General features: G+C 42.3%; 1 protein-coding gene across 1 annotated transcript; it reads right to left on the bottom strand.

Moving 5' to 3' along the window:
- Positions 1-12007: 12007 nt before the first annotated feature.
- On the bottom strand, positions 12008-12598 carry LOC147903596 (dirigent protein 20-like). Its single transcript, XM_087372943.1, has one exon. It carries the CDS (start codon positions 12570-12572, stop codon positions 12009-12011), a length of 564 nt encoding a protein of 187 aa, XP_087229069.1. The 5' UTR covers positions 12573-12598; the 3' UTR covers position 12008.
- Positions 12599-13193: the final 595 nt, after the last annotated feature.

Raw genomic sequence — 13193 nt, 5'->3', positions numbered from 1 at the left:
GCGAGGAGAGAGAGAAAGGGGGGGGGGCCACGGCCGCTGCCGCGGCAGCGAGAGAGGGGGAGGGGGGGGAGAGGGAAGGGGGGAGCGGAGAGAGGGGGGAGAGGGAAGGGGGGGGGGCCGCGGCAGCGAGAGAGGGGGAGGGGGGGGTGAGGGAAGGGGGGAGCGAGAGAGGGGGGAGAGGGAAAGGGGGGGGCCGCGGCCGCTGCCGCGGCAGCGAGAGAGGGAGAGGGGGGAGAGGGAAGGGGGGAGCGAGAGGGAAGGGGGGGCGGCCGCGGCAGCGAGAGAGGGGGAGGGGGGGGAGAGGGAAGGGGGGAGGGGCCAGGGGCAGCGAGAGAGAGGGAAGGGGGAGAGAGAGAGAAGGGGGAGGGGCCGCGGCCGCTGCCGCGGCAGCGAGATAGGGGGAGGGGGGGGAGAGGGAAGGGGGGAGGGGGCGGAGGGAGCGAGATAGGGGGAGGGGGGGGAGAGGGAAGGGGGGAGCGAGAGAGGGGGGAGAGGGAAGGGGGGGGGGCCGCGGCCGCTGCCGCGGCAGCGAGAGAGGGGGAGGGGGGGGTGAGGGAAGGGGGGAGCGAGAGAGGGGGGAGAGGGAAAGGGGGGGGCCGCGGCAGCGAGAGAGGGAGAGGGGGGGGAGAGGGAAGGGGGGAGCGAGAGGGAAGGGGGGGCGGCCGCGGCAGCGAGAGAGGGGGAGGGGGGGAGAGGGAAGGGGGGAGGGGCCGGGGGTAGCGAGAGAGAGGGAAGGGGGAGAGAGAGAGAAGGGGGAGGGGCCGCGGCCGCTGCCGCGGCAGCGAGATAGGGGGAGGGGGGGGAGAGGGAAGGGGGGAGGGGGCGGAGGGAGCGAGAGAGTGGAGGGAGAGAGAGAGAGAAGGGGGGGGGCCGCGGCCGCTGCCGCGGCAGCGAGAGAGGGAGGGGGGGGAGAGAGAGAAGGGGGTAGCGAGAGAGAGGGGAGGGAGAGAGAGAGGGGGAGAGGGGGAGAGGGAAGGGGTGGGGAGAGGGAAGTGAGAGGGGGAGCCGCTGCCGCGGCAGCGAGAGAGGAGGGGGGGGGAGAGAGAGTAGGGGGAGATGCGAGAGAGGGGGTGAGGGAGAGAGAGAGAGGAGGGGAGGGGCCGCTGCCGCGGCAGCGAAAGAGAGGGAGGGGTGGAGAGAGAGAGAGAGAGAGAGGGGGAGGAGAGAGAGAGAGGGGATGGGGGGGGAGATCGCGGCAAGTGAGAGAGAGTGGAGAGGAGAGTGGGGAGCGCAAGTGAGAGAGAGGAAAAAGGTGAGGAGAAAGGAAGAGAGAGAGAGAGAGGGGAAATGAAGAGGAGGGGAGAGAGCAGACTAAGATGAGAGGAAACGTAGACTAGAGCGGAGAGGAAAGAGAGAGAGAGAAGAGTGAGAGAGATGAAAATTTAGAGAGGGAGGACGCGAGAAAGTACGATCGAGATAGAAAATCTTACCAATGAAGAGGAGAAATGAGTGGGGGACGATCGAGACAAGATGAAGAGATCGAGATAGAAAATCTTACCAATGAAAAGGAGAAATGAGTGGGCGACGATCTAGACAAGATGAAGAAGCTACGATCAATGAGGCATATGAGAGGAGATTGGTATGTGATTTAGTCTAAACTTAAACAAACAAAACTATAAACCTTGGTGTTTGATGAAAATTTAGAGAGGAAGGGCACAAGAGAGTACGATCGAGATAAAAAATCTTACCAATGAGGAGAAAAAATGAGTGGGCGACGATCAAGAAGAGATAAAGGAGAGATGTTTTGATGGAAGAATTTGGGAGCTACGATCAATGAGGCATATTAGAGAAGATTGGTGTGTGATTTAGTCGAAACTTAAACAAACAAAACTATAAACCTTGGTGTTTGAAAAAGAAACGTGTGGAAACTAGAATTTCAAAATTTCCCGCCTTTTTTTAAACTATGAATCCTTGTGTTTGAAAAGACAAACCTTGGTGTTTGAAAAGAGAAACGTGTGGAAACTAGAATTTCAAAATTTCTCACTTGAATCCTTGTGTTTGAAAAGACAAACGTGTGAAAACTTGAAAATTGTGATAAAAGACAACCTTGTGTTTCAAAAGACAAACGCGTGGATGTGAAAATTGTGATAAAAGACAACCTTGTGTTTCAAAAGACAAACGCGTGGATGTGAAAATTGTGATAAAAGACAACCTTGTGTTTCAAAAGACAAACCCCTGGATGTGAAAAGACAAATGTATGCTAAAAGCAAAACTTGTAGAAACTTCAATTTTAAATTTTTCTTTGTTTTTGAATTTAAAATGAGTTTCACTTTCATTTTTAATTTACTAGTTTAATTTAGACTATAATGCATTTTGTTTTGGAATATAAAGAGTATAATTTTAATTTTATTACATTTTAAATTAAAATTTTAAAAGTAGTTTAACTTACATTCGTTATTATTACTTTAATTTATTTCTTTTTAGGGAGAATATTCGTTATTATTACTTTAATTTATTTCTTTTTAGGGAGAATTAATATATTCTTCTAGGTAAATATTAAATTTTTAATTTTAAGTCTTGTTTTCTTTATTTTACGTTATTTTTTCATAAACTTTAAGTTAAACTACTTTATAGTTTTTATTATATAAATTCAAATTTATTAAGATTTTAACTTCTTATTAATGTGAATGTTCAATTCTTATGAGTTGTAAGTAAATTAAATATAAATTTTATCTTTTTTAAAATGAGAAGGAGAAGAGAGAGAGAGAGAAGGGGGGGTCGCTGCCGCGGCAGCGAGAGAGAATGGGGGGGGAGAGAGAGAGAAAGGGGTGGGAGGATAATGTGAATGTTCAATTCTTATGAGTTGTAAGTAAATTAGTTTTTGAAAATATAAATTTTATCTTTTTTAAAATGAGAAGGAGAAGAGAGAGAGAGAGAAGGGGGGGTCGCTGCCGCGGCAGCGAGAGAGAATGGGGGGGGAGAGAGAGAGAAAGTGGTGGGAGGATGGGAGTGGGAGAGGGAGTGGGAATGGGGAAGGTGAAAGAATGGACGTGGGCGTGGGAGTGAGAATGGGGAAGGTGGGGTGGGAGGATGAGGGCGGCAGCGAGAGAGAAGGGGGGGAGAGAAGGGGGGGAGAGAGAGAGAGAAAGGGGTGTGAGTTTAAAAAAGATAAAATATAAATTTTATCTTTTTTAAACTCACAACCTTAGTGTATTAAAAAGAATAATGGAAAGATTATTTTTTGCTTTTAATTCGCAACCTAAGGATATTAAAAAGAACAATGGAAAAGAAATTATTTCTTGCTTTTCTTCGCTTCGACGGTTGGTGTAGTCTAGATTAGCATAGATTAGTTTGTCCTTAGAGGAGAGAACTCCAAAAAAACCAATCAAAGCCATGCTCAAAATTTCCCGACTAGTTCCTAATCGGAGTCAGTCCATTCGTTCACATTCACATTCGGTTTCACAGACACAACAACCCTACCATTTAAGCAACGATTAAGGTTTTTAAACTTTCAAGATGATTGAAAGTTGTATCAGTGGACATGACAGATTACAGTTGTGGAAGTTGACAGAGCATTTTACACTTATATCAGTTGCGGGAGTTGACAGAGCATTTTGTACTTATATATGACAAACTTCAAATTTGTATTCAGAGATCATTGTAAATCCTTATTTTTTTTCACATTTATGCTCTAAGCCTTGTAAAGCCTTTTAGGCTATTCCCAAAGCATTTATGCTCTAAGCCTTGTAAAGCCTTTTAGGCTATTCCCAAAGCATGAAATTGATACTTATATGATTGGGAAGAATACAAACTGGAGGTGTATTAATGGGACTCATTGTACTTTTGATTTTTCAAAGTAATTGTAGTTTGTCAAAGTACTTAAAATTTGTGTTGTGCTTGAATACAGGATGGATCTTGAGGCTACAGCATTTGTCAATGGTATGTCACTGAAATACAATGGAAGAATTTATGCCCCAAAGGACTTCACAAACTGGACAGTTGTTGACACAACAAAGAAAGCATGGTTCTTGGTCTTAAGTAAAGGAAATCTCATTCTAGTGATGACAAAGAGAGAGTTGGAGAAAGATGAGTGCGCATCAAATGTATCTTTCTCCAAGAGCAATTTGATTCAAGGGGGCACCTTAGTAGGAATAAAAATTGAAAAAGATAGCACTACAATGATGATTTACACAAAGTCAAGAATGAGCAACATATCGTTTCTTCTTTCTAAGAAAGATGCAATGCACTTTGTGATGCCGCCGCCAAAAGCACCTAGATTTCCTGAATTGGTTCCTGCATTGGAGATCCTTCAACATGTGTGGGAGGAATTTCCCATTGAGGAAGCAAGAAAAATGCAGTCAAAGATTATCCTTGAATACTTTCAGGGTGTCATCCAACAAGGTTCAACTTCATTGGAGGGACCTAAGGTGCAAGAATCCACACATGAGAAAGGAAGTGATGAGACACGCCATGTAGATTTGGTTCATGGTAATACAAATGAGAGAGGAAGTGGAGTGGATGAGACAGAACACATTGTAGCAATGGATGAGGGTCTTGTACACGTGGATGCTTACAAGGGATCTACATCTGAGACAGGAATTGAATTGGTGGAGACCGGACATGCACATGCATCTCAGACAGAAATTGAATTGAGTGAGACACGACATGCATCAGATAAGACAGGACATGCACACACATCTCTTGTTCATGGTATTACTCACTTAGATGGTGTAACTCATGAAGTTGATGGAATAACAGAACAAGTGAAGCCCTTAAGTATACCTGAAGTTGAGGCAATAGAAGAAGAAGTAGGGCGATCTAAAGCAGTTCACATTGAGCCCCTAAAAAATAAACCTCGACGTCAAATGCAAAAGGCAAGTACTTCACGAGCTACAGTTCCAAGTCCTATAACTGGAAAAAGAGGTCGTTCATATACAAAGAAAGGGCAAAGAAGAGAAGAGGAAGAACATGAAGAGGATGCGGAGGGTCTTGAAATGGAGTCAGATCTAGAAGCAGAAATGTTATCAATGAAGAACCTAAATCTTCGCTTGAATGAGGCTGTGACAGATGAGGATCCAGGATATATATGGGGCCAGAAGACTCAAGTTATACATGCTTCATTAGTGGTCAAAGCAAGTGTCTTCACCAACAGCAGGACCTTAGATACAGCCTATGCTGAAAAGATTTTTCAGGCTTTGATTGATGGAAAAAAACCAGTTGTTTCTAATTTGGTACTCCGTCCAAGAACATTTTGGCCAGTCATGGGAGATTATAGTCAATCCATCAATTTCTCTCAGCCTATAGATTTTGAGATGCAATTCACTAAGTTCCTCGGAAAACAAGTTCCCTCACTTCAAGAAGGACAGAGTTCAGTGAATGATCCAGAACGACATATAAGGGATGCCAAGAGAAATTTCTTAGCTCATTGTACATTTGAGGCAATAGATGGTCAGCACTATGCCTATGCTTGTAATGAGCGCTCTAGAGATGCATACAAGAAAGGAGAAATTACTTATCAAACTTTCGCGAGTGTGCCTCAATTTCACTACTATTCTGCATGCATCTGTATCTTCAAGAACGAGAAGAAATATTTGATTGAGTCGGAAAGACTTAATCATGACATTTATGCACTACGAAAAATCACCTCCACTTCAGAGATGTTGCTCAAAGCTAGGACCATATGGAAAACTTTTAATTCTCCTTTGACCACTCTCAAAAGAACTGCAACTAAAGTGGAAGCGGATAATCTTGTTGACTTCTACACATGCTTGAGTGCCATTGTACCAAGGGGAAAGCAGGAAAGAGCTGAGGTGATTACAAGCTTCAAGACAGTAAGGGATAGGTATCAAGACTACACAAGCATACTTTTCCGTAGTGATGAAGTTTTTCATCAGATCAAAGACGTGTGTCTTGCATGTGAGAAAGGAGATGTTACATATGAGGCTCCATCATTGATTAAAGAGAAGGCAAAGAAGATTGAGAAAAAAGAGATGACAGCTCGGATGTGGAGGCCTTTAAGAAACCTACCAGATAAATACGCAAGTCTTGCTGCAGAGAAATTAATGTCAAAAGAATGGTTTTTTGGCAAAAAGGATAAAGATCATTGCATGGAAGATAACATCATCCAACAGGTGAAGCGTGATGCAGTAAAGAGTGCAATTGAATATTTATTGGGAGAAAAAAATATTCCAATCAGCCAATGTAAAATTGATCATAACATTGTGAGGCAGATGGCATCAGCTTTACCGTCAGCTAAACAGAAGGCTTGGGCGCATAAATGGGTGAAGGTAGAAGATGATGGATCTGAAATTACTCCCTCTATGAGAAATGACATTCCGGAAAATGTGTATGCATATGCACAAAAAGTCATCAATAACCACACTCTCAGAAAAGAAAAGACTTTGAACAAGGGCTTTTATTTCATACATGAAATCATTTCAGAGTCTGGAAAGAGTGTTGAGTGCAAGGGAGTTTCATTGAGTGATTTTTTGTCCGACGACACTGCTTGGGAGAGACCTCAGCTTTTCTTTGTCTATGAAATATCAGCGGATGACATCCGTCCACTCCTTGACAGAATATTACATACCACCATTGGTAGAGTGGGACAATGTAATATAGTCATATTTGCTGATAAAGATGACAAGGAACAAATGTCTGCTACCCTAGAAAAACAATATGGCAATGAGCTCAAGATTTACAATGGGATATACTCAAGAAAAAGGGACAAGAGAGAATGCGGTCTCAAGATACAGAGTCTGGAAACCTTTTTCTTGTGCATGAAGAGCCCTTATAATGATCACTCCTTACAAAACAATATAAGAGGGAATGCAAAGAGATTGCAACTACTGCTGGAAGAGCATGAAGCTCCAAGTCCCCTCCATCGCAATGCAAATCACTATGAAAGGCCAGCAAAAAGTGCTGATCTTTTAATTAGTATGATGGAATTTTTGCTACCGCCTGGATGGGAAGTCACATTGTGCCGAATGGGACATCTGTTCGAAGCTCTTATCAGAAAAGGACACAATGTAAATATTATTGAGAGCCCTGCTTGCTTGGAATACCTTGATACCGTGGCTTCTCTCACAATAAAGTTTGATAAGAAAGGTCCGATCTCACATGAAGAGGATGACATAGAGCAGATCATGTACGATGAGAGCAAGAAAGATGATGAAAATGATCAAAGCTCTGGATATAATAGTGAGGATACCAGCAATAGCAAGGAAGCAGAGGAAGATGGATATGACACTGACCTTGCCTCTGAAGGTTACATAAAAAGACCACAAAGATATGTAGAGGTATGAAGACTTATGTTTAATTTTCTTTATTCATTTAAAGGTCTTTTTAAATTTATAATTAATTTAAAATTTTGAATCTCATAATTATTTTATCCTTTTATAGGAGAAGGGAGAGGAGGAGGATGAGGAGGACATAGTTGGAGCAGAGAATCATGAAAGCTCATCTCAAGAAAGCAAAGCTGCTCTGGCTATCCATCGGATGACTCTAGAAAATAATCATACATTGCAGCAAATGGAGAAGTCATTTCAAGTTAGGTTTCAAGTTCGAGAACAACCTCTTACTTTTATATTCGATGAAGAGGATATTTCAATCCTCATAAACTTCAAGAAAGAGGTCAATGACAAGGTTATAATAGCCATCCTCAGGTTTGACACAAACTTTTTACTGACTTTATGCTTTTGTATTTCCATTGGATCAAATGAACTAATATTCTTTTCTTTTTATTGCAGTATGGTTTTACAACAGCTTCCGCTATATATACAAAGATGTGCATATATGGTCGATCCTCTTGTTTCTAGTGTACTTAGCAATAAGGAGAAGACCATAGATGACATTTTTAAGTGGTTGCAACCTATTGATTTGACTGCGGCGCGAGTTATCTTTACCGCATATCACGAAGAGTGAGTATCAATCCCTACCTAGCTTATCTCTTACATTGTGGAGGATTATATCGAATAATAATTATTCTTAATTGATAATGCAGCTTGCATTGGAGCTTGGTAATTGTGGACATCTTAGCCAAGCAATGCTTCTTTGTCAATTCAATAGCATCTATCCATGGCAGTGTGTCAGAGTAAGTATAACCTACTTGTGTCATAATTATGTCAATGAGATGCATCCTATGCAATACACACATTCATTTATGTTTTCTATTTTGATGTGTAGATCTGCTCGAAAGTTGGTAAGTGCTATAGATGCACTTATGCAAATGGAGGGTGACTTGGAAGATCAAATAGAGTATGTAACATGCCCTGTAGCGAAGCAGAATGATGACCACAGTTGTGGGTGGAGAGTTGGATATAACTGCTTCTTGCTCCTTGCTCAAATTTTTGATTTGAGAGGCGGTGAAACCTCATTGTCCACGTATACAGACTTGCATCTGCAGGCATTTATGTCATCTATCATTAAGGCATTTATTGATAACGTGGTGGAGCATCCAGAGGAAACATTGGTTGCTACGCCCATAAGTTGTCCTGATGTAACCGCTGTATTGGACGAAATGGGGAGCTCTTCTGAGGTTAAGGTCATCATTAGCAAGCAACCTCGTGTTTTGACTTTTGGTAGCGAGGAAGTTACAATCCTCTCCGACCCTTTGAAAGAGGCTAATGACAAAGTCATGATGGCCATCCTTAGGTTTGATATGAACATCTCTTGACTTGATACTTCAATCATTTGATTCAATCTGCTTCTAACATTTGTTTATTTATTGCTGCAGTACGGTTATATCTCATTTTCCTAGATCAGTACAGAATCGCGTCTGTATGCTCGATTCTCTTCTTTCAGCTGTACTTAGTGATACCAAGAAGACAGTAGATGATGTTTGTTCAATTCTACAACCTTTAGACTTGGATGGCATACTACTTGTCTTTATGCCATACTATGAGAAGTAAGTATGGTGTCAATCTTTCTTTTACTCTCTTATTTACAATATTGTGTCAATTAATACTTAATATTGTGATAAATCTTATCGCTCTTTATTGGTGATGTAGTTCACATTGGAGCCTTATAGTATGGGACCTTGATGACAACCATTGTTGGTTTGTCAACTCAATTACAGGCTTTCACGGGGTGTTCAAGTAAGTGTTCTTTTATCATATCATTATGAACATGCATCAAGTTACTATTTACTACACAAATTTACTTTGTCATATGTCATGATGGACAGGTCTGCAAACAAGTTAGTTTCTGCGATTATGAAAATCAGGGAGCATCAAGACCAACCAAATTTCCAGACACGCCTCGCAGTGGACCAAAAGGACATGTTTAGTAGTGGGTGGAGAATTGCGTACAACTTCATGTTGTATCTCAATGACATTTTTGAACATGTCTCCATAGAATCATATACCAAGCTCGAGCTACAAGATTTTGTGGCTAAGACTGTTCACTATCTAACTGCTATCATTGGGAAACAACATGATGGACTCAATGAAGAACCACTTGAATTAGAGACTCAATGCATTCTTCCTACACAAGAAGTGGAGACTCAATGTGCATCTACAACATCACATCTTGTAAAGGAGGAAGAGATTAAGTCTATCCCGATTGCACCAGAAGTAGAATCTCAATGTACACCATCCACACAAGTAGAGACTCAATGTACTCTTAGAGAATCACAGCCTCAAGAGAACTCATCAGACTCTATTCAGTTGTAAAACATGTAGAAAGAAACATGAGTCCTTGAAGATGAGCTCAGCTCTTGAATGGGTTGAATTTAGGCTAAGGACTTGAAAATAGAAAATTCATCAAATTGAATGGCTGTAGTCTTGAAAATAAATTTGCCTTCCACTGAGAGTCTTATTGTAACTTTTGGTGTAATTTGCCTTCCAATGAGAGTCTTATTGTAACTTTTGGTGTTTTTAAACACCTAAATTATAAATATTGTGAGAGTTTGCTACTTCCACTTGTAACTTTTGAAAGTGTTTCCTAAACACTATTATAAATATAAAGTGAGTTTACAATTAATGGACCACTCTTTTTTGTGTAACTTATCTCAGGCTTAACTTTTGAAGGTGTTTATTAACACCATTAAATATTAAGAGAGTTTACAACAACCTAATCTTATTTTTTCATGTAACTTATCTAGATTGCGTTAAATTTTATAATTTTAGTTTCATGTCCTTAAAAAATATATAAAAAAATGCTTGTTTTTATGTTTTTATATGTGCTTTGAAGATTGGGTTTTTCTTAAATTTTATCTGAAAACTAGTCCAAAAGTATATGTAAAAATGAATTTGTACATTGACAAGTCCAAAATTAATGAAATAAGTGTTTAGACACAATGTATATCCCAGAATATGGTTGAGATTAGACACATGAAATGGTGGATCCTAGGTCTTCTCTACCTTGGAGCTTGGGAAAACTTTTCTTATAGGTCTTCCCTTGGGCCTGAAGAAACAGTGGAATGCCACGCAAAGGCGCTTTTGGCTATTGATTGGCCATGTATCTCTCTTGATCATAATAGATAGAAAGACTGGGTTGTTTTTGGCTCAAGCCTTCACAAGATTTCTAGCTAGAAATTCTATATAGAAATTACTCCTTGCATCAACACTCATTGCAGAATAAGGGATATTGGGTGCTAGGTCACCAAATTGCATTGCTTTTGAATCTATTCTTGCTCCTCTTGATGATAGACTAGTTAAGTTTTGGTTGGAGCTCTATGACTGGTGAAAGACCTAGGCACAGGAGGCTACTAGATGGTCTTTGTTGCGGATGTCACACTTGTCTTGAAACATCGCAACATTTGTTTTGGACTTGTGATCATAGTAACATTAGACATACTAGAGTTGCCAAGGTCCTTGGGTTGAATCCGTCACTAAAATGTTGGGTTTCGGGTGACTTCTCCTCTCTTCTAGAACCACTTGATAGAGAGTGGCATAACATTAGACATACTAGAGTTGCCAAGGTCCTTGGGTTTAATGTGCACTAAAATGCTAGGTTTTGGGTGGTGTGATAGGGCACTCCTTTTTTCAATCTAAATATTCTAGAGAGCATTACATCAATGGGCTTCAGTTCACTTCTGGTTTTTTATGTGACGTTCCTACCATTGGACTACGTGCAAGCTTGTGCACATATACTAAAAATTGTTGCACATATGTGAAACATTTGCGTTTCATGCACCTCCGGCACTGAAATTTCATCTCTGGCGTGGTGGGGCCCGTACCACCCTCTACGGACAAACCAAAGTGCCCTAGAATTATCGTCAGGCGGCCATCACTTTTTTATCTTTGTCTCTTGGACTCTCACACATCTTCTACCATTACTTTCGTTCCCTGAGATAGTTGATTGGTACTACTACACACTTCCTAAAATTCGACGTTATTGTGTCGTGAAGGTAAGACCTAAGAAGGTAGAACAAGTAGGAAGGGAAGAGGATGGCTAGCTTATGTGCACAACCTCTTCGAATACTACCCTTTGTTTTGGCGGGGTCAGCTGATGATGATGACCCTAAGTCACATGTTGGAAAATGAAGTTTTTAACTTCAAATTGGACGTTTTGAACAGAGGAGAATGCTTGCTTGGTGTCTCCTTGAACTTAGATGCCAGCATAATTAAATCTGTTCGATTTGGTCTTCTGTTTTTTAAATCTCACATAAATCGAAGGGCTTTTTCCGAACTCACAATATTGGCTTGGACTATATTGGTGTGAGCGTAAATAAAATATGAAGAACACCTGCACGGCAGTAGGTTCTGCTTTTACACTTGATTTTATATCTTGAAAGAGGCGACCTCCCTCCGTGCGTTGCAGCTTTTGAAATATAAGGGATTCAAGGGATTCAAGGGAGATTTGAGAGCTGCGATTGATAAGCAAAAACGTAGTATGGTGAATTCGTTGTATCAAGAGATCGAACCGATTCGACACGTTCGGTCAGTAATCACATTTCTTGGTATTTGTTTAATATAATCTTTAATTTTTCCAAAATTCCACCAAAAAAATCGTTACTTGCAAGTGTTGGCTGGATCAACTCGTTGATCAAAGAATATCTAATACCCTCGGCGGGATCGCGTTTGCAGACGCCATGCCAAGAATGATAGGTGGCCGCAGACGACAATTGCCTAGTATTTCAATTCAATAAAGAAATGGAACCAAGAGACAGTTTGGCTGTCGATTGTCGCAGTAGAGACGAGTATTTGTTTCGCCACTCCACGGGCGTAGGCGAAGTCCCCGGTGCCACCCACGATGGGAGCATACTTGACAGCATCCGTGGCAACATCTACGCCCACTAGACTAAGGGAGCCATTGTAGTGCGGGGTGGCGAAGGTGAACGTCTGTACGAGGAAAAGGGTTAGGATCTCCTTGCCAGCGTCCCCATACCATCCCTGGACGCGGCCCAATTGCGTGGAGTTGAGAGAAGCAGCGGAGGTGAGGGGGTTATCGAAGGTATGAATGATCCCGAAGGAATAATTCTGGGCCTGGACGGGTTGGGCGGACTGGATGGCAGTGAAGGGGGCGGGGTTGTCGAGATAAGTGTTATTCTGCACGGCTATGTACATGTAGAAGTCGAGGGAGTGCGGTTTGTGGGCGGTCTTGGCAGCGGCCAGCAGCTGATGAGGCGGGCTGAGGAGGGCTGAAAGGGCGAGGGTGAGCCCGAGGAAGAAGGCGATGCTGGAGTTGGCCATAAGTGCAAATATAGGAAGCAGCGAGTTGCAGAGAATGAGAAGCGTACTAGGAGGCTGGAGCGATGTATGCAGGTACTAGGTAAGCCTTAACGTAGTTCGGGTAAGGAGGCCAAAACCTCTTCTTGATTTTATAAAGAGAAAGACGCGGGTGAATGTGTCGACCGTGACTGCAGTTTGTTGCTCAAGCCGTGAAAGTTTCCAGGCAGCTTGTTGGTTAATTTACGCAATTGACTGAAGAAGAACCTTCTACGCGTAACGTATACAGGGGAAATTACCCCTGATTCTAAAGAGCCAGTGTTGTGTTCTCTATCTTCGCAGCAGATTATGTGCAAAGGATTTCAATATGCATTGAAAAGTCTCCGTTTACTTTCATTGAAAAGTCTTGATTAGTGACGAGATTTCGAATTCTCAACCTTGCACTTTGGCAAACCCCCCCATTCCCCACCTCTCTGCCAACGTCCGCAATCGGCTCCAGCCGTCAGATATTGCCATCTTCTCTTTGAGAAAATTCAATCGGTGGACCTGCCTATCGATGTCACCCTTACAATCGATCGGCCTTCAGGAGATGTGTTGGAATTCTGAGGAAAGGAGCACCGAGTACAGGGGGTCCCATTCCCCCCC

The sequence above is a fragment of the Dipteris shenzhenensis genome, chromosome 3 (genome assembly GCF_047967505.1).
Source record: "Dipteris shenzhenensis isolate YYH24624 ecotype China chromosome 3, Dip_SZ_1.0, whole genome shotgun sequence".
Lineage (NCBI taxonomy): Eukaryota > Viridiplantae > Streptophyta > Polypodiopsida > Gleicheniales > Dipteridaceae > Dipteris > Dipteris shenzhenensis.
The sequence above is the reverse complement of the archived record's forward strand: the minus strand, read 5'-3'. Positions and strand labels throughout refer to the sequence as shown.

Bases quoted from the DNA above. Each gene is read 5' to 3' on its own strand.
- LOC147903596 (XM_087372943.1), bottom strand. From the start codon at position 12,572: ATGGCCAACTCCAGCATCGCCTTCTTCCTCGGGCTCACCCTCGCCCTT.